This window comes from Carettochelys insculpta, chromosome 6, assembly GCF_033958435.1.
Source record: "Carettochelys insculpta isolate YL-2023 chromosome 6, ASM3395843v1, whole genome shotgun sequence".
NCBI lineage: Eukaryota > Metazoa > Chordata > Testudines > Carettochelyidae > Carettochelys > Carettochelys insculpta.
The window spans coordinates 42,196,447-42,218,502 of NC_134142.1; the positions used below are offsets into that span (position 1 = coordinate 42,196,447).

Sequence of the window (22,056 nt, forward strand, 5' to 3'; positions counted from 1 at the left end):
CCCCATAGCAGGAAGTTGATGCAAGAAACACTACACACACACTAAATCAAACCCCAGAAGATCAACCTCTGGAGTTTGAAAACTCCATGGGTAAGTACGGACAGTACCACAGTCTCCTTTTATCATCCATGTAGCATGAGCTTTCTCATAACAATACCTGCCCTGAAAAAATTAGAGGACGCTGTGCCTGAATCATACCTGCATCATAGCTTTCCGGAACTCTGCCACAGGGATTTTCATACTTCCATCTTTGTCCATGTTCCTAAAGAAATCCCAAAGTCTCAACTTGCGCTCATTCAAGTAGTTCTAGGAGATGCAGAGAAACAAAGATAAAACAGAATTAATGTTCAGTAACTGCCTCCATCACTTTCCTGGGAAGCCTATTCCACAGTCTAGTATCTTTCTCAGTATTTATACTGTGGCAATTATTGTGATATTGCTGTAGAAAAACCCCATTTTAGGTTATGTGTGTGTTACAATAAAGAATAATGTTGTATTAGTTTAAGTATTAAATGTATTAATGTGACTTATGATTATAATAATGTTTCATACCCTGTTTTCAATGAGAAACCATTAGGTAAAGATGCATCAGGCAAACTGCTCGTAACATTTTTCTGATGTCAAGACAGGAACAGATCATTATGGTCACCATTCTGTTTTACAAACAATTATGAAATAAGTAAAATAATGTAATTGTTATTTTTCTTGAAATTGTAACTTAATATTCTTATTCAAATGTGCAGTTGCTTTTGTATACAAAGAAATCAGCCCTGTTTGCTGTGAATGAGGAATGTCTGTGTTTTAGGAAGTAAGTGTGAAGGCCATCACCAGATGTTCTAAGGGAGGGACCAGGACAGAGGAGCAGGTGCAAGGTTGGTTGTATATACTCATCAAAACATGAGAAGGGGCATATTGATGACTCTGGAGAAGGAAGGCAGGTGGTTATCAGTCAGGACAATATAGCAGTGATTGAAACCAGCATGATGGAACAATAGATAAGGGATGAGGAGAACAACTTAAGAAAACATGTGCTTGTTAAACTGCGATTGTTTACAGCATGATGGTGGGAAATGCACAGATCCCAATGCAAGAAAAATGACTTGATTTCTCCTCTCTTGATTTTTACAACTTCACATTAACTGCCTATAATGGGCCACATCCAGCCTGACTGAATAGATCTTGTCAGCTCTGGCCCTTCCCTTTTACTGAGACCCCCTGCTTTAAATACTCCGCTGAACTCACCTGTCCCCCACTCATGCATCTGATGAAGCGGGTCTTTGCTCACGAAAGTTTATGCTCCAAAATATGTTAGTCTATAAGGTGCCACAGGATTTCTTGTTGTTTTAGTTCTTTGGACCTATCCTCCTAGTCAGTCCCTTCCTCCAGGTACCTGATCATTTTTGTTGCCCTTCTCTGCACTCCCACCAATCTGACAATGTGACAATCTGACCAGTCCCAGTGGGTATGGACATGAATGCTCTATTTCAGGAGAAGTGAGCTAGAGTGCCACTGAGAAGTGAAATCAGGAAAGTAACTGAAATACTTCTCTGATAGATTGTATTTACTGAGGGACACCCTATCCTATATTCTCAGTTACTAAGGGACATTCAAATATTTGAGTACATCACTCATGAAAACATACTAAAAGCAGCTTGTGGAGAGTAAATATAGTAAAGAATGTAGCTTGTCCCTTGCTCACATAGGCTATGTCTACACGTGAACGCTACATCGAAATAGCTTATTTCGATGTAGCGACATTGAAATAAGCTATTTCGATGAATAACATCTATACGTCCTCCAGGGCTGGTGCCGTTGACGTTCAACGTCGACGTTGGGCAGCACCACATCGAAATAGGCCCTGCGAGGGAACGTCTATACGCCAAAGTAGCACACATCGAAATAAGGGTTCCAGGAACAGCTGCAGACAGGGTCACAGGGCAGACTAGCGCTTCCGGGGCAACAGCTAGCCGCTCCCTTAAAGGGCCCCTCCCAGACACACGCAGCCTGCACAGCACGCGGTCTGCCCAGCCATAGGCATGCACACCTCGGGCGACGCAGTCATGGACCCCCAGCAGCAGCAGCAGCAGCAGCAGCAGCAGCCAGAGGTCCACCCAGCCGCCCCTGTAGGAGCAGTGCTCGCCCTGCTCCATGCCATGCAGGAGGCAGCTGAGCACCTCCTTGCCACAGAGGAGGAGCTGCCCACAGGGGAGGAGGATGCAGCCCCCAACCCTGCAGCACTCTGCGCCCCCCACCGCCTCATACGCCGCAGGCTGTGGAGCTACCCCACCAGCACCGACTGGTGGAAGCGGCTGGTGCTCGGAGAGTGGGACGATGACCGCTGGCTCCAGAACTTTCGCATGAGCCGGCAGACATTTCTGGAGCTATGCCAGTGGCTCACCCCCACACTGAGGCACCAGGACACTGCCATGTGGCGTGCCCTCAGTGTGGAGATGTGATGGGGTTCAGGGGTCCCCCTGCACTGCACCCCGCCCGCTGGCAGGAGAGACTCTCACTCAGCAGGCACAACAGCAGGTTTATTAGGCAACAGATGTCCAGTTTCTCACAGAAGCAACAGCATAGCCGCCAGAGACAGTCCTTCCAACCTGTCCTGGGGGAAAGACCCCGAGGGGTGCCCCTCTGGGGTGTAGCTTTCCCCCTCCTCAGGCTGGCTGCCTTCCAGCTCTCCCTTTTCCTCACCTCTAACTGCCGCCCCCGATTCAAAACCCCAGCTCAGCTCCTCCCTGCTCTTTGTTTAGGCAGAGGTGTTATCTGCCAGTTGTAGCCCCAGGGTCATCCTTAGCCACTGGGAGCTGCTGCTTGCCTCGGACATCCAGCCTGACTCACACATGCACCCCCCCCACTCCATCACAGGAGAAACGGGTCAGCATCGCTGTCTGGAAGCTGGCCACTCCAGACAGCTACCGATCCGTGGGCCAGCAGTTTGGCGTCGGCAAGGCCACCGTCGGGGCTGTCCTCATGGAGGTAAGAGGACCCACGGGGGGAGGGGGAGGCAGCCCTGGCAGGGTAGGGGAGGGGAGGGGAGGGGGGCCCTGGCAGGGGAGGGCCACACACACCCTGCACACCCCTCATTGGTGCTCTCCCATGTGCTTCCCCTGCAGGTCGTCCGCGCCATCAACGCCCTGCTCCTCCACAGGCTCATGAGGCTTGGGGACCCAGATGCCGCCATCACGGGGTTTGCCAGCCTGGGCTTCCCCATTTGCTTCGGGGCTCTGGATGGGACCCACATCCCCATCCGTGCCCCGGAGCACAGTGGACGACGCTACCTAAACAGGAAGGGCTACCATTCTGTGATCCTCCAGGCCTTGGTGGACAGCCGGGGCCGTTTCTTGGACATTTATGTGGGTTGGCCTGGCAGCACCCACGACGCCCGGGTATTCCAGAACTCAGGCCTGTGCTGCCGGCTGGAGGCGGGGACCTACATCCCCCAGTGGGAGATCCCTGTGGGGGACACCACCATGCCCCTCTGTGTCATCGCAGATGCGGCATACCCCCTCCAGCCCTGGCTCATGCACCCGTACACGGGCCACCTGTCAGCCAGCCAGGAGCGCTTCAGCATGCACCTGAACCACGCGCGCCAGGTGGTGGAGCGCACATTTGGCCGCCTCAAGGGGCGCTGGAGGTGTCTCCTCACCCGCCTTCATGCGGGCCCCACCAACATCCCCCAGATTGTGGGAGCGTGCAGCGCCCTCCACAACCTGGTGGAGAGCAAGGGGGAGGCCTTCTTTCAGGGCTGGGCTGTGGAGGCCGGCAGGACCGATGTGCAGCCACCCGCTGCCCCCAGTCGCCAGGTGGACCCCGAAGGGACCCGGGTCCGGGAGGCCCTGCGGGCCCAGTTCGACGAGGCCGCGGGGTGACCGCTGGCAGACCCCCCACTGCATCCCCCCATCCTCCACAACACTCCCTGCCCCTATGCCCACACCACAGAACACCCAAGAGCACCACCCCCACACTTTTCTTGTAAATAAAAGCAGACATTTGTTCGTCAAATCAAATATCTGTTGAACTCTTATTATTATTATCGTGACTAACTATTTACAGGCAAAATCAAAATTATATGTATGTATTATAAATAAGATAAGATGAAAGGGGAAGACAAGGAAGGGGAGAACTATGTACATGGGGGGGCAGGGATCAGCATAACAACATAACAACAGGGGTCTAATAGAAACTATTTACAAAAGAAGATTAAACTGAAGGGGATATATACAAAGGGGGAGGGGGGGGCCACGTCCTGGGCCCCACACCCCCTAATGTCCAGTGCTGGGGGTGGGCGGCCGCGACCCACGCCTCGGCCTCAGCCCTGGCTGGGGCTGGCTGGGGGCCGGGCGGACTGGGAGATAAGGCCGGCGGGTGTCAGCTGGCCCCAGGTCCCCCTCGGCGGAAGGGCCCTCGGTGGCGGGTGGTGGTGCGACAGCGGATGGCGCAGAGGATGGAGCAGCGGGTGGAGCAGGCAGGGCGGCGGCCAGCGCGGCATGGGGGGCCAGGTAGTCCGCGATAAGGTTGAATGTCCGCATAAAGGCCCCCCATGCCTCCTGGCGCCAGGCCAGCACCCGCTCCTGGAGTTGCAGGCACCGCTCCTCCACCCGCAGGCGCTGCTTGGCGACCTTCAGCTGCCGACGGTGGATCTCCAGCAGCTGGGGGTCCGTCGCCGTCTAGGAGTGGGGCTGGCTCCGCCGTCGTCCCCACTGTGGGGCCGGTCAGTGCTCCGCCGAGGGGCTGGCCTGGAGTGATGGCCCCGGTGGGCTCTCCGGGACCACTGACACCTTGCCGGCGCTCTCCGGTCCTTCCAATGGTGCAGCTGCAGAACACGGGGGGATGAAGAGTGGAGACAGCCGTTAGTGTGGGCCCCGAGCCGTGGCCCTTGTCTCCCCACCCCTTTGCGGCAGGTTCCCCATCCCCATCCCCGGGAGATGCTGCTGCTGCTGCTGATGGTGTCCCACCCCCTCCCCCCCAGGGGACCCTAGGTTCCGCTCCCCCCATCCCCAGGGATGGGGCATGGCACTGTCCTGCTGCGGGGGGCAGGGGCTGATGCACTCCTGTGAGGGACATGCCACTGCTGTCCTTGGGGCCATGGTCATCTGGGTATGTGGAGGGCCCTGGTCATATGTATTACCCCCGCCCCTCAACCCCGGGGGGGTACATACCTGATGGTCCACTCCCACGGTCGGGGGACACCCGGTGGGCGGACGCCCTGCTGGAGCTCCGGGACAGGATGTGGATCCGGAGCCCTGCGTCGCTGGAGGAGGACTCCCCCTCCTCCTCCTCCTCCTCCTCCGGTGCCCAAAGGGTGGGCTCCTTCGGGGGCCCCCAGGGTGCGGGGCTTGCCTCCGGGGCAGACTCCACCTCCGGGGCCTGCTGAGGCTTGTCGGCCGAGGTATCAAGAGTGGCCGGAGGGGAGGAGGTGTGCTGGGGGCCCAGGATGGCCCTGAGTTCCCTGTAAAAGGGGCAAGTGATGGGGGCGGCCCCAGATTGGCCGGCCGCATCCTGGGCCCGGGCATAACCCTGCCACAGCTCCTTCACTTTACTGCGGACATGATCCGGAGTGCGGGCAGGGTGACCCCGGGTGGCCAGGCCCTCAGCCAGCCGAACGAATGCATCCGCGTTCCGCCTCTTGCTCCCCATTACCTGGAGCACCTCCTCCTCACTCCAGAGCCCCAGCAGGTCCCGAAGCTCGGCCTCCGTCCAGGAGGGGCCCCGCTGCCGCTTCCCAGCCTGGCTACCGGTCTGGGAGCCCTGGCTCCCCTTGGGGGGGGTGCCCTGGGGACGCTTATGGGGCTGGGGGGCAGCCATAGCAGCGCTGGGGGGTTGTTGTGGCTGAAGAGGAGCGTGCAGGCTGGCCGCATGGCTGGGCTGCCGCCTGCACGCTCTCTCAACTTCCTGCACAGGAAGCCAGGGGGCGGCGAGCTTTAAGGGGCCGCTGCATGCGGCGACCATTGAGCTCAGGAGCTGGAGAGAGTGTCTCTCAACCCCTCAGCTGATGGCCGCCATGGCGGACCCCGCTATTTCGATGTTGCGGGATGCGCAACGACTACACGTTCCCTACTTCGTTGAACGTCGAAGTAGGGCGCTATTCCCATCTCCTGATGGGGGTAGCGACTCGACGTCTCGCTGCCTTACGTCGATGTCAACTTCGAAATAGCACCCGCCACGTGTAGCCGTGGCGGGCGCTATTTCGAATTTGGCGCCGCTACTTCAAAGTAGCCGGCACGTGTAGACGCAGCCATAGTTAGTTATCAGAAGATTACTAGGAGATTGTCCCCTCCCCAACTTGGTCAACATATGACCTGCTCATTTTTGCTTGATTTCTGCAGAACAGAAAGAATATTAAACCCATCATCTAAAATTAAAAAGGATGTGGATTTGCTAGAGAGGTTCAGCGAACCGCAACAAACATGATTAAGGGTCTGGAGCACAAGACCTATGAGGATAGGCTGAGGGATTTGGGCTTGTTTAGTTTACAGAAGAGAAGACTTAGAGGTGATTTAATAGCAGTCTTCAACTTCCTGAAGGGGAGCTCTAAAGACGAGGGTGAGAAATTGTTCTCAGTGGTGTCCGATGGCAGAACAAGGAGTAATGGTCAGAAGTTGAAGATGGAGAGGTGTAGGTTAGATATTAGGAAAAACTACTTCACCAGGCGGGTGGTGAAGCATTGGAATGCGTTACCTAGAGAGGTGGTGGATTCTCCATCCCTTGAGGTTTTTAAGTCCCGGCTGGACAAGGTCCTGGCTGGGATGACTTAGTGGGGGTTGATCCTGCTTGAAGCAGGGGGCTGGACTAGATGACCTCCTGAGGTCCCTTCCAGCCCTGTGATTCTGTGATTCTGTGATGTTATCTTTGCTATTCACCCTCATCACAGGGTCTGTGTCAGCCACCAAGATCTGTCCACACTGTGAATGGTTCTCTGTGAGTCTCACCACCTCTCCCACCACCAGCGCAACCAGCTGTTCCAAATGCACCCAGACTGTATACTTAGTGCTCTGTGCACAGATCCCAACATCTCTATAAGAAGCCACATATAGAGTGTTGCAGTGGTTAACAGGCTAATATTCTGCTTAGTCGCTAAGGAATGCAGCCGTATTGAAACAAAAAGCAGTCAAGTAGCACTTTAAAGACTAGCAAAATAGTTTATTAGTAATAGCAGTCTGGTCATGAAAAAAGTTTTATTCAGATCACCAAGGCTTATATTTTATGATTCTTCTGTCCTAGCAAAGGGAATCAGTGCCACCTGCTGTCATTTGTAGAAATTACCGGCTCTTGAAAACAGCCAGTTATATTGTTTCTGGCAATATTTGTTAATAATTAATACAGTAACGTCTTTATATAGCTTAATCTTGAAGGCTCCAAAAGTACTTTAGATAGATAGATAGATAGATAGATGGGGTAGTGAGTTTTGTGATGATCTGAACTGCGATCCAACAGCATGTTTAACACAGCTCTTCTGACACCTCTTTCTTGGAAAAAGGGAACACTATTGTTAGGTAATTATGGAACTGAGCAGGCAATCAGAAGAGCTGGGTTATGTTTTCAGCTCTGTCACTGACTTGCTGTGTGAAATTGGGAAGCCATTTAGCTTCCTCATGCCTCAGTTTCCTCATCTGTAAAACAGAGATAATACTAATCCATTTCTGTAAAGTGCTTTGAAATCTTTGGATTAAAGCCATCATACGAAGTCACTGAATTATTATTATTAATAATGATTTTTAGTTATTACAGGTAGGAAATTCAAACCATCAGACTAGGGGTTAAATAAGTTTGCATTCTTTTCAGCTCCCTGTGAGACATCCAATCCCCAGCTGTTTGTTTCCTCTAAAACCCAGAAATATTAAATTAAATAATTGTATATAGAATCAAAAGGGTAAATGTTCCATTTCACCAAACTAGAGGAGATTGCATGGCCTTTTCCAGAGGTTCCTCATTGGCTAAATGTTCTGCTGAGAAGAAAGCTCATCCCTCTCTGCAGTAGCTTGGACATTGTGCACTGGGTCTGCAGAAATTATGGAACCAGTCTGGACTGCTCACCTGAATCAGCTTCATTGGGTCTGGATGCTGTTCAGGCTTCTTGGAGATGAAGCCTTGAACCCCACCATAAATGACGTCTAACTCTGGGTGCACCTGACATGCCGCATCTAGCAGTTTGAGGAAACTTCCGTTCACAAGCACATTCTGTGTAAAGGGAAAGAGAGCATTATTTTATACTCAGCACAGGAAGCCCAGCGGTACTGTCCAGCCTGCCTGATGCTTTAATGAAAGTAAGAAGCCACCTGTATTAATGAATTCCATTTTGTGTCAATATTAACTACACTTCATGCTTCAGACCTTCTCTCCACCTCACACTTCACTTCACTTTAGTGGATCCCACTGGGAGCTCAAGACTCTTCAGTGCTTCAGCCTCTGAATATGTGTTTCCTTTCTTTATCTTCACCAACTGTCACCACTTCTGCTACACAACATTTATTTCAGTTTGATACAGGACAAATGCCTGTCATGTTGAAACACGTCTGCTCCCTTGCTCACATAGTTATCAGAAGATTACTAGGAGATTGTCTCCTCCCCACTTGGTCAACATATGACCTGCTCATTTTTGCTTGATTTCTGCAGAACAGAAAGAATATTAAACCTGTCATGTAAAATCAAAGGGGTGAGTTTCTCCAATGATGCCTCTTTATGACCTACCCTACAGGAACAGGGGAATCTGGAAGTTTGTGGGGTGGAGAAATAAGTTTCACCTAACTACTAGAATTTTCATCAGTTTTTGTCAAACTGTCTTTCATTATGGAGTGCTGGTGTAAGGTTACAAATCAGCAGTATCTGGAGACTAAGAGTTTGGCTTTCAGAGATGTTGAGCACCTGCAGCACTCGTTGATTTTGACACAGTAGTGGGGGCTCAGCATTTCTGAAAAACAAACCCAAGTCAGCTATCCACAGGGCATGTATAGCAAGGACAGCTGTAATATAATATTCTGTCTTTAGGGTAACCCTTTAGACTGATGCAAAAATAGTTTATAGTTGATTTTCATTATGGTAAGTTATTCCAAACTTTTTTTTGGCTTTACTTGAAATTTTTAAGAGGCACTCATATACATAATGGTTGTAGAATATGGGTTGCTCAGATGTTTGTTAATGGCTTATTTAATTACATAAGACATAAAGAGAGTTAGGAGATTCCTGGAGGCCTCTGCTTTTTGTCAGTATGACAGGCTTCCAATGCTCAGGTGACCGTATCTCCCTATTCCAAATATGGGACAGTGAGGTATCTGGGGGGAGGGGAAGCTCCCTCACTGCGGCTACCAAGGGCTGCCACCCCAGCTGACTTCCCCAGCTGCCCCACGCCAAGGTGCAGGGAGCCAAGAACCGAGCAGCACCCACATGGGTGGGCTCCTGGCTTCCCTGCACCTCGGGGATCTGGGAAGGAGTAGGCAGACACCTGCTGCTCTCCACCATACTTCCGCCTCACCAGGGCCCCCTGCTGGCTTCCTCTGGTGTGGCTGGAGAGCATTTGAGCACGTGCTCTCCACATGCTCTCTGCCCAGCAGCTGCACCTGCTGGGGGCTGAATACCAGGCAATTAGCCCCTTTGTTAAACTAAGTCACAACAGCTTGCTGGTGCCAGAAATATGGGGCTGTCCCACCAAAAATGGGACAGATGGTCACTTTGTCCAAAGCTCAAGGCAGATAACACCATGTCTATCATTTTTAATGAAGTTACCAAAACCATGAAATTCAGCTTGATACCTATTATTTTGCTTAAGCATTGTGTTCAATTTTCTTTTATTGTACATTATAGTGTTAGTTATTGCAGTTCATGCTTTGCATAGAATATTTAATAGGAGTCCTTAATTGCCAGTTGTAAATGCTGTAAGTGGTAGACGGTGTAAAAGAATGTAAGGAGGAGTAATGCTTAGGATGTGTTATCCACTGATAAAGTAAGAGCATGCCTTCACTATGGGCTGGATTGAAGGGCAGCAGTTGATCCAGCAGAGGTTGATTTATCATGCTAATATAGATGCGATAAATGCCAAATGCTCTCCTAGCAACTCCAGTACTCTACCTAAACAAGAGTAGATGAAATCAGCAGGAGAACACCGGCGGTCGACTTACTGCAGTGAAGATACTGCAGTAAGTAGACCTAAATACATTGATTTCAGCTACGCTAGTCATGTAGCTAAAGTTGTATAACTGAAGTTCCTGGCTCACAGTTGTATAAACAAGGGCTAATGTCATAAAAATTCTTTTTTCTGGAATGTGTTCTTTCTTCAGGTGATAAGGAGAACACTAATGAATGGGAAATGCTTTGTAGAAGACTTGGTTATGTTTCACTCCATGTTTCTATTTAAAGGTGAAAATATTCATTTATTTCTTGAATAGTCAAGATGGTATAAGAGTTCTTTTTAGGTGTATATTTGCAAATATATTTATCAAAATGCAAACTTCATATAATAACTTTCTGATGTGATTAATTAAATGTTTTATGTACAAATAAAGCAAGTTCAGCTGATGCTATAACTGATGCTATAACGAATGTAGGGAGACATTAAAGTATAAAAACAATGATGTTAATGGAAGGATTAATTAATCAAGAAGAGACAATGTCTTTTTGATTACTACTTGAATTTAAAGACTTTGTTTGAGAAGTTTAAAGGAACAGTTTGGAGGACTGAAAAACCCTTATATAAGAAACGGGTCTTTGTACTCATTTACTAGGAGATGAAACTCTAAAATTTAAATATGCTCCGAAAAGCTCTCTTCCCCCCAGTACAAAGCCATTGTACCATCTGCTGCACACACAGTCACAGATTGCATATTCACCAGCTGAAGATACGACAAAGATTTTTTATGAAGGTGTTAAAGCAATGAAAGGGTGACAACAGCTGCTATTTTAGTCCAGCCAAGTATTGAATGAAGGATGCCATCCTCCTCCAGTGATACTACTATGGAAGGAAAAGAATATAAATCTCTCTGGGCCCAGTAGCCTAATGGATAAAACATAAGCCTCTGGAGATTGTGGGTTCAAGTCCCATCTGGGTTGATCGTGCTCCATATTGGGGGAGGCTCAGTGGTTAGAGCATGGGCCTTGTAAAACCCAGCACTGTGAGCTCAGTGCTTGAGAGGGCCTTTCAAGGGTCTGAAGCAGGTTAGATTTAAAAAAAAAAAAATCTGCGAAGGATGGTGATAGGTCCTGCTGGGAGGGCAGGAGACTGGACTTGACAGTCTCTCGAGGTCCCTTCCAGTTCTAGTGTTCTATGATTCTCTCCAACCTGAGTACACCAGTATAATAACACTCTGCTCCCATCTTTCAGCTTCAACAACTCACTCACCACAGCACCTCCATCTAAGCTCGGCTATTCAGCACACCTCTGTAAGAAAGCAGCAGCTGTAATAGACAGCCAGAAAAACTAAAGCTGAATGTTAAGACAAAGCAACATTTCAGGTTAGTACTATTTCTACAACATGACAGAGCAGAGTCTACAGCAGTGGCATTCAGCCTTTCCAGGCTACTGTACCTGTTTCAGGAATCTGTACCCACAAGTTTCACCTCACTTTAAAACTACTTGCTTATAAAAATCAGACATAAAATTCAGAAGTGTCATAGTACTGAAATATTGCTTATTTTCTCATAGAGCACTCTAAACACATCATTGTCTGTAGAAATTCGGTACTGACTTTACTCATGCCTTTCTGTAGCCTGTTGTAAAATGAGGGAAATATCTAGATGAGTTAATGTATCTCCTGAAAGACGAGAACCACTAATCTACAGCAGGAGGCCCATACACAGGGAGAGAAGGGTGGACAAACAGGCCATTGCTCTAAGCCTGGCAATTCAGAATGTCCTTGGGCTCTCAGCCACCGCTACTGGAGTGTGCTCTGAGCAGAGATAAGGGCTGGCTGTAGGGAAGGCAGCAGAGCGCATTCCCACAGCACCACGGGCAGACTCTCTCAGCCACACCCCTTCCCCCCAAGTCCCCATACCATCTGGGAGCACAGAGCCACCACCTCCACTTTTCCCAGGGGCCCAGCAAAACTGTCAGCCCCCTGTACAGCAGCATTGGTGAGATGAAGTTTGCCAACACTGCCAAGTGACTAAATTTACATTTTTCTTGTAATGATTTTAATGAGATATGGGAAACCTTTTGTAATGTAAGGTATTGACTGCTTCTTCTCTGGAAAAGACAGCATTCTTGGAGAAGAGATCTCAGCTAACTCTGGTAAATAAAGAGAAAATGTGTGATTGTCTACATCGCTCTTGTTGAATGGCATCTTTTCAATAGCTCACTTAAGTGTCTTTGGTTTCCTAGGACTTAATTAAGATTACTCACTTTTGTCTACTTATAATGTGGTTATGTTAGTGGTGATAAAACAAATAGGAGTCGCCTATCCTTAAATGAATTTCTTTTGTTCATCCCTAAATTGTTTTAGTTACTGGTGATATACTTAGACAGGACCCAGTGCTGATTTGGGGAATAATTTTGTTTGATCTTAGCTCACCTAAAGAAGAATAACTCCATTAGAAGAGGACTTACCCCTGAGGTAAAAAAGCTCTCCACAGAGAGGCACACAGAAGAGATTGTAACTACAGTAACCAATGTTTATAATTTGTTGTTTTATTTTTTTCAGTTTTAATAGTAAACTATTCATAGTGATTATTTTGCTTCTGTTTAATTGTGGTGTCTCCTAAGATCTGGCAAAAAAACCTCGTGTCACTAAAATAGTGAATGCCGTGTCCCTGAATCAGCATTGAAAAAGACAATAATTAAAACTGGTCCTACCATTTCTTGGTGTGCCATAGTATGATAGTAATTTTTGGAATAAAAAAGTTACTGAGAAACTTGAAGCACCCTTTTCTACACAGCAATCACCATAGCATCTGAGCACGTACTCTACTACCCTTCTCTGGTGAACTCATGCTTTCTCTCCTCTTCTGAGTTTGCAATTAAGATGGCCAATTACTGCTAATTGTAGTGGCAATATGGATAACTATCTATCAGGGACTAGATTGAGACTTCACAACTTCCACTCACACCACTGAAGATCTATTAAATGGTAACTTTTTGTCATCTGTGGCTGGAGTTGAACTGATACCAATAATCCTGAAGACAGATTTCAAAGAGTTCGGAAAGTGTTCAGCTCTACAATTCAGGTAGCTCCAAAAGGTTCTAATGTATATATTTTGGAACTCTACCAGAGGTAACACTGTCTTACTGAAATGTTGATCTCTTCCATCCTGGATTTTGGATTCTTCCTGATGGACGTGACAAGCACAACAGCACCTTCTACAGTTAAAGGATTGTGAGACATCTGTGGTGGAAAATAAATGGGAACCAATTAGGAGGAGAATTTCACTTCCTGGCAATGAGTGTAGGTGTATCTCTTTCCCCCTCAGTCTAGATTTTAGGCGAGTCAACTGTGCCCTTTCAACATGTTTATTTTAGTTATCTGTCCATCTTGCCACCTTCCCATTAAACTCGGCAAAGCCAACTACAGGAATACATTCTGGTCACCTCCTTCTTCTCCTATTTTGTCTGCCCCTGGCTTAGCACAAAACCAGTTGTACTCCATTTCATCTTAGTTCAGATCAGAGTTCCCCCAGCACCACCACAGCTAAAGGTTTTCTACTCCCTTCCTTCCAGCCTAGTCCAGTTCTGGCTCTGTCTTTACCTTCAGGATGTTGAGGTTTCCATTGACCTCCAGCCCCCTGGCCAGGTTTCCGGCCCCTTCATTGTTGATATGATTACTGCTGATGTCCAGTTGTACCAGAGTGTTGTTCTGTTTGAGAGCTTCTCCAAGGGCCAGAGCCCCGTCATTCCCAAAACCATTCCATGAGAGGTCAAGTATCTTCAGTGTTCCATTGACCTCCAGAGAGAGAAGAGAGAGCACCACTGGTATCACAGCCATTGCAAATCCAGCTACTGCATCAAGCTATTCTTCCTATGAAGCTCCCTTTCATGACTGAGGCAGTAAGCTCTGCTTGCTTCTTCACTGTTGTCTTTGCCAGATAGAATTCCACCTATGTCAGTGGTCTCACAGTACCTAGCAAATGCTCGCTGGGGCTCCCACAGTGTGAGTTGTCTCAGAGATGAGAACCTACCAGTGCCAGCCCTGAGCAAAGTGAGACAAAATTGTGCCCAGCAGTGCCAACTCGTATTGTCGCTATGGGAGCTAACCACTGCCAACCCAGAGTCCACAGGTGTGAACTTTCTCCTAGAACTGACTGTCAGTGCCCTTTAGGACTATATTTGTGTGAGCTACGTAGTCCAGCCCAGACCTCAGTGATGTGAGCTTCCTCTCCGCACTGCCCATTATTACCAGTTTACACTCCCCACTATGTCAGTGGCGGACATTTTGCAGCCTGCAGACTGTGCGTGGCTTGTTACGGTAAACTGTTGGGAGGGTGCCAGCCAAGTTGTTTTACCTTGTGCCTACAGGCATGGCACAGCAGCTCCCATTGGCCACTGTCTGCTGTTCCTAGCCAATGGGAGCAGAGGACTGCCACACCTGCAGATGCAGTGTAATCAATCTGTCTGGTGGCTTGCCAGTGTCTTACCCTGATGAGCTGTGAGCCACACATTGCCCACCGCTGCACTGCATCATAATTAGACATACTGTGGGTCAGGGATGGGTGATGTTAGAGAGTGTGCCAATCTGTGCCTCTACTCATAGAAGAGAGATCTCCGATGCAGATATTTGAAGTGATCTGAAGCTTGACAGTAAGCAGCTTAGATGAGGGTTCATTAGGAGAAGACCCCTTTATCACAGAAGTGTATGGATGGGTGTATCTGTCATTTCCCTGTTGCATGGCTGAAGTCTTGCCTAAAGTTGACCCTTTGTAAAATTACAGGTGTATAGGGCATAGTGGCACAAATACAGAAAGTTGAAAGGCTAGTGATGATATGAAAGAATGATTAGCAGAGTAAAAACAAACCAGTGCTTCAGCCAGGCCAAGCCAACCTCCCAAGTTCAGCTAGCAGTCAGGCTTATTCAGGAGGGGGACTTACCCGGAGACCAGCACCCAATGCCACAGCCCCCTTCATCCGCAAGTGGTTCCAGCTGAGCTTCAGAAACTCCAGTGCTTCATTGTTGGCTGAGGAAGAGGAGAGAGGTTAGCTGAAGAAGAGGGAGAAGGAATAGAAATGCATTTTCCAAGGCAAAAGAGACTCATGTTATTGAAGAAGTGAGGCAACATGAGGTAATCCCAGCCACACACCATACAATACATATACTGTCTGTCTGTGCTCACTGGACCACCAGGCAGTGATCGATCCAGAAAGTTTTGATTTAGAATATCTAGTATAGATGAGATAAATCGACCGCTGAGCACATTCCCATTGACCCCCGGGATGCATCCTGGGGGATTAGCAGGGGCTGGGCCTGCCCTCACTCACTGGCAGAAGTAGGATCCAGCCTCAGCCCTCTTCACTGGCTCCCAGCCTTGTCACTCCACATCCGGCCGCTGGTGAGAGCAGGGGCAGTTCCACCTCTTCCCTCAACTCCCCTCCCCTGAGCAACGCAGCTGGGAGATGGGGGAGTGGAGTAGGCTGGTGCTGGGTTGTTTCACTTCCTCCCACAGCTGTTGTGTGCAGGAGTGGGCACAACTCCCACCCCACCCGGCTCCTGCCCCACATCCCCTGGTGCTGTGGCCCAGCAGCCACTGAGTGCAGACCCCTCACACCCAGTGGGGCCACCACCTGCTCCCACTGAGTGCAGCCCACCATTGGGGACTGTGTAGGGCAACAGAACAGCTAAGGATGGCGCTGAGTAAATACGTTAGTAAGTACGTTATTCATTTAGCTGATGTTGCATAACCTAAATCGACTGCCTGCAGTAGTGTAGACCAGCCCATAGATAAGTAATGTAGCTAGACACGCACGGTAAGCCTGCTCATAGACTGACCTACATAATCTCTTTCTCACTCCCCCACACATACACACATAGTTGCAGATACTGCACACAGTGCTGCATCCAGGCACATGAACAAATACGTTCAGCAGGACTGACAGTGACCACAGGCCCTGGGTCAAGGTGGGAGGGAGGCCCAGCTTCTCGCCGCAGAAGGAGTGGAAGGGACAGGGCTTAGGGCAGTGAGTCCTTACTGGTGCAGCTGGCCCATCTCCCCACAGCCTCCCTTCGGAGCTGCACAGGGAGCAGTATTGCTGCAGCACTTCAAAGGGGCCCAGGACAACTGCTCTCTTTACCCCTCTGTTTGCAAATCTGAACATGTGCAAATACATTCATACAATAGACTCTCTATCTCCCAAGACACTAGACACACATGGCAGAAACAGGCCACAGACACTACTATGGATCTTAAAGAAATAATAGCACACCATGCATTAGAGACACAGCCTGGTGCTGCTGCCCTCGGTACTGGTTCCACACTACACTACTGCTGCCATCCCCACTAATAAACAACTCCTCCACTGACACATGCCAGTCTCCACTGTCCTTTTTCCACTGGGAATCTGGTGGAGGTCTGAGCACCAAGTATTCCGTTGGCAAGGCACGTGTGACAGCCTGACAATTTCCTGCAATGCCAGGAATAAACTTTACTGATTTAAGTTAAACATTGTTATATTAGGTTCAGTACCTTTGGGGTCCATTGTGTTAAATATGCAGGTGCGTATATGTTTGTGGGGAAGTGGCTGTATCTTCTCCAAGACTGACTAATGCTGTCTCTGGAAGGAATTAGGAATTTCAAAGGGCTTTTTTTTCCATAATATGGGTAGAGTGGATTTCCTAGGAAGTACCTAGGGCTGGGGAGAATGCAAATGACCTTTGTGGAATCCATCCTGTTGAACCCTGTCTGGGATGGAAAACTCATTGTCTACTAAATACCACTAGAAATTCCAGCTTAAAGATCCCTGCATTTTGTAAAAGGTGGACTAAACATGTTCTGAGCATGCATGTGCTGAGTTGACTCTGTGATGAATTTGAAACCACGGGTGGGGATTGAAGGATGGCCTCTACTACAGCACATTTAGCATATGTGCAGGAAGTGGAGGTGGGGATGCTGTCCTGGGTTCTGACACAGGCCTTGGACTCTGCAATCACCTCCATCTATGGCTAAGTTGCCAATTCTCCTGAACCAGTGGGACAGGACACTGTTTCCTGCAATGGCATACAGTCTGGAGAGTTGGCAACTCTAGTGTGACCGTCCTAGGGAGGTGAGCGGCATGAATAGGGTTGGAGGGGTGCAACTCAGTACCCCAGCCTAAAAATAGTTCCAGCTCCACTGGGATTGGTGTGATCCTTGATACGGTTATTACTGTGCATGTGTAGGTTCTTGTATTGGTTTTAATACTTTCTTTGTAATGCTTTGACTCTGAATCAAATAGGTTTGCTCAGAAAGAACTGTGTGGGAACTTATAACTGAGAGCAGTCATACCCTTAGCTGTCTCTGAAGAGAAAGCAAGTAAGTGTACTTGGGTGGCCCACCTCTGCCTGGAAGTACCTCAGTCCAAACAGTGAGATGCAGGAAAGGCAACAGCTGGGGAACTGGAAGCCTGGGAGAGGATGCCCTGGTTGGAAGGGGAAATACATGTGCAATTGCCCTGAACTGTGACAGTGTGTAGTGAAGCTCTCTGAGTTGGTAGCTGGTCCTGTGAGTCCCAGAGGTGCTCTGTACGAGGGGAGAGCCTGAAATAGCCTATAGTGCAAATGCTTCATGGAGCAGGGTAGCCCTACCAACATTCTGAGGGCTATCAACCAACAAAGGGTTGCTGCAGATCCATCAACAACATGAACTGACTTGCATCAGGGGAATACTGCCTCTCATTTTAACTCTAGCAGAATCTCCTTGCTTCCCAGAATCTCCTATTCTCCCCAGGGCAGAGAATATCTTGGTGATGCCTCCCCTGGGAGCTGCAGGTGTAATTTTCAGCTCAAGGAGGCAGAACAGTTTCTCAGGTTTATGCAAAGAGCATATTACATTGGAGGGTCAAGGAAGGGAGACAGTTAATACTATTGGATACTCACTTTCTGTAACAGATGGGTGGGATTCTCCCTCCCACACACACACAAAACCAAGACTCACTCTGCCTGCATCTGATTAGCAAGCAAATAGAAATTCAAGCCTTTGTGCCACGTGTATACAGCTGTATGTGTACATGTGCCAATCCAGTTACAAAGCATGCTGTCTGGTAGCAAGTTTACTCAGGGTAGGATGGATATGAATCCATTAGTGAGAGAGAAGACCCAAAATAGTGCTGGGAAATGAGCTGTGACTGGGGCAAGGGGCTGGCTGCCAACATGTTCTAATCTGAGTTTATGATGGTTCCCTATGGACAGCAACAATTTGGATCCTAGCAGGTTTGTCACATTTTAAAAATCAATTAAAATGGTTTTGCAAAGATATTTCCTTTTTGTTCCTCAGTGGAACTGAAAGGAAGGAAATTTATTTCCACTGGAAAGTGTGGCTCAGACACAGCCTCTGCTTGCTCTGTGAGGGTCCCTGTTTATCTTCAGACCTCGTTTTCCCATTGGATTATTTGAGGCACAAATATAGACCCTTGTCACTCATCACAGTATTGCATTTATCTGTCTTCTAAAGACACAGGTTGATTTCAACAGTAAATCTGTGATGGTAGAAACACTGAGTCAGGAAAATGAAAGTGTCATTTGGACTAAAAAAGGGATTTCAGTACAATTTGAGGGAGCACAGTGTGGTTTAAAAGCACATGCTTGCTGCCAAGGAGCCACTGCGATAGGCAGGCCAGAAATGCTAAGAGAAAGAGAGAGATTTGTAATGTGTGTTCTGTGACACTATTAGCACCTGAGATTTGGGTTTTGACAGACTGGAAAGTCTCAGCCCCAAGGAAGGTGACATGCAGTTAAAATGTAAGAAGAGTGGTGGATCCCCTTCTCAGACAAGGCTAGCCTTCAGAGGTCTTTAAGGGAAAAGATGCCTGCATTGACTACCCAGCTGGCTCTGTGAAAGTAGTAAGTGATGTTACCCAACATCTGTCCCAGAAGTTCTCCTCCCTTCTCAGAAAACTCATTGTGGCTCAGGTCCAGCTCCTTCACTCGGTAATTGCCCTATGGAGAGAAATGGTGCAGAGAAAATCAGATATTCCATCCAGCTGCAGCCACCTGCCATCCTAGGACCCCAGAAGGGAATGAAAAATAAATTATCAGCTACTTTAGAGCACAGCAGTTTGTCAGCATGGAAATAGGGGCTTATGATTCCCAGAACAGAGCAAGTCTTTCAACATTGTATTTTTGTCTTCATGAAACAGAGGAGTCAAAAAGGTTTTATGCAGCTAGGCACAGTACAGACAAATACTGTGAAAATGTCACTCACGGCTCTGTTCATGGATCTGATTTGGCAGCATAGCCTGCTCAGGGCCATCCCTAGGCATGTGTGAAATACACAGCTGCATCGGGTACCTGAACATTTGGGGCACCAAATTTTTGGATGCCCCATTGCAGCTGCATATGCTTGTATGCCTAAGGCTGGCCCTGTATCACATCTGCTGCCTGGTTCCTCTCTGGCCCCTCCTCTCCTGCTGCTTTCTCTTGCTGGTGGCAGGGCATCTCCCTGCCCCCTCTTTCCTACCCATGTGCTGCTCTTAGTCAGCAGCTGAGAGCTCCCTCCTGATATACAGGGGAGTAGTGTGTGCAGGGAGAGAGGAGTCCTCAATCTCTGTGGCTCTGCTCTGGCCCCAGGGAAAACCTGAACTCTGGTAGAAGACGTGGGGGGCAGAGGCAGAGAGGGAAAACCCAGGCCCCCAGCAGAAGCCATGTGGGGGCTGACCTCAATTGTGTAGGACCCCATAAATTGTAAGGATGGCTCTGATCCTGCTGTTCCAGTTCAGTCCCCAAATCCCACCTGTACCAATGCGTATTCTACCTCTACCTCATTCCTGACCTACAGCACTTCATGTTACAGATGCAGCTTCTGGGCTTCACTAAAGCAAAAAAAGCCCAAATAAATATTAAATGATGTAATGGTATTTGTGATAGGACTAAACTGAGAAAGACATTGTATTTTTGTTCGTAGTTTCTTTTCACTTGTGACTTTCATAATGCTTTAAATGAGACCACTTATGTTTCTTGAAATCTTTGCATCCCCAATTCCCCTTCTGTACACCTGTTACCCTCACATGCCATCTCCTAACCAGACCCCAAAAGCTGTCCTGAGAAAACTTTGATCTGGTCACACTTCCCAACATACCCTGTCTCCTTTCAAAAGTGAGTGACAAGCACTCATCAGAATTATTTCAGGAAATCATGTGGGCATTAGTAGGTGGGAATCAAACCCAATAAGTAAGCGCATTAAAATGGGAAGCCCTTACTTAAGGCTACAATTTAGTCACAGGTATTATTAGTAAAAGTTGTGGATAGGTCACAGGCTGTGACTTTTTCGCTATTGCCTGTGATCTATCCAGGACTTTACTAAAAATATGTCTAAATAAATCTTAGGTGCTGGGGGAGGCCTCCTGCAGGCCCTGCTGCTCTGGGACAAGGCACTGCAGGGTGCTGAGGATGAGGGTGCTCCAGGGCCTGCTGCTGTTGGTGGGGGTTTGGCCCAGGGTCCTACCACCAGAGCTGCTGGGGAGGTAGCCTGGGATCCCCTAGCTGCTGCTGCATTAGGTCCCTGGGTCCTACCACTACCACTGCTCTGGGTGGGTGGTGGCACCCTGGAGCTCCACTGCTGCTGCTGCTGCTGGTGGAAGAGTGACCTGAGGTGCTGCCACTGCTGAAGCTCCAGGTGGAGGTGGTCCAGGACTCTGTCATGGCTCTTGGGGGCTAGGGGGAGCCCTGGGCACCATTGCTGTTCCCAGATGGCTGCCCCAGGACAGCATCCAGGGCAGCTGCCTGGGACCACCTGAGCAGTGACGGAACTCCCAGAAAGTCACAGCATTCATGATTCCTGTGGCGTCTGTGAAAGACTCACACTTTTACCCTTATTACACAGAGAATTGACAATGGCTCTGTGAAGAAACCTGCTTCCTGCCAGTCCCACTCTCCCCTCCACCTCCTCCCTGCCTGGCAAGTTACTCACCACTAGTGCCTCAGCAAAGTACTGTGCAGTTTCCTCCCTAAAGTTGTTTCCTGCAGAGGAGAAGCATGTATTAACAGAGCCCAAAGGTCTCCTTTGTGACATCACACTGTCTCCTGGGGTGGCTGGAATGGCATCCCGTGAGGATGAATTAAAAACAGTGTTTAAGGAGGTTACCTCACCACTTTCTCTTCTTTTGATCTTGTCTTAGGACCACTGCTTCACTGAGAGCAATACCTAAAGTGCTCAGAGGTGGCTGTATTCTAGAGGTGCTATACGTATACAGGACCAGATCCTTATCTTTGTACACATACATAAGTATACGGCTATAAGTATAAATCTGTACTTCAAAGCAGTTACTCTGGATATGTGAGAGCAAAAACTGGCCCATCATTTATAATGGGCTTTCAAGATGAGAAGAACTATAGAAGTGTAAAATGTTATCATTATCATATGCCCCCTCCTCTCCCAGAGTCCATGGACCCACCTGAGAGTTGAACAGCCCGGAGACTAGAAATATTATCTAGGAATATCCTGGCGATGGCTTCTGCTCCTTCTGTGTCTAGATGGTTACTGGAAATGTTCTGAAAAGGAAGTATCAAGCTTATGAAAGGAGGCCCCTCCCGGCACCCCTGAATGAAGTTGCTCGTACTGTTGTTTGTGGCTGAATGTGCAACAAAGGCCAAGAAAATACAAGATCAGCAGGACAGAGTTAGGATCACTCTTGGACAGTAATTAAAACCAGAGGACTGCTTCTTTCTTGATTGCTTGCTTTCTTCTTGCATGTGCAACTTCACGTATACATCCTTCACAAAAGGAGCAAAACCCTCGAGCCAACAAATTCAGTGAGGTCTTAGTCTTCCATGAACCAGCAGTTACTTTGTCAAAGATCTTCTTTGACTCAGCACAAAGCCCAAACCTTACAAAATCCATTCCCTATGCTCCTGGTTTTGGATACAGGAAACATTACTCAGGGTATATATACAAACATGTTTTTTTTAATTCCTCTCTTAATTTGTTCAGGAGGGTTTCTACATGCCACAG

General features: G+C 48.4%; 1 protein-coding gene across 1 annotated transcript in view; it reads right to left on the bottom strand.

Moving 5' to 3' along the window:
* Window positions 1-22,056, bottom strand: part of LRRC74A (leucine rich repeat containing 74A) — a 34,278-nt gene that overhangs the window by 6,706 nt on the left and 5,516 nt on the right. Inside the window, exons 5-12 of the mRNA XM_074997516.1 lie at window positions 21,500-21,596; window positions 21,016-21,065; window positions 18,965-19,046; window positions 15,011-15,096; window positions 13,674-13,868; window positions 13,218-13,313; window positions 8,041-8,184; window positions 199-306 (exon numbers count right to left, since the gene is read on the bottom strand). Coding sequence (XP_074853617.1) covers window positions 199-306; window positions 8,041-8,184; window positions 13,218-13,313; window positions 13,674-13,868; window positions 15,011-15,096; window positions 18,965-19,046; window positions 21,016-21,065; window positions 21,500-21,596 — 858 coding nt within the window. The remainder of the gene's footprint in view (window positions 1-198; window positions 307-8,040; window positions 8,185-13,217; window positions 13,314-13,673; window positions 13,869-15,010; window positions 15,097-18,964; window positions 19,047-21,015; window positions 21,066-21,499; window positions 21,597-22,056) is intronic.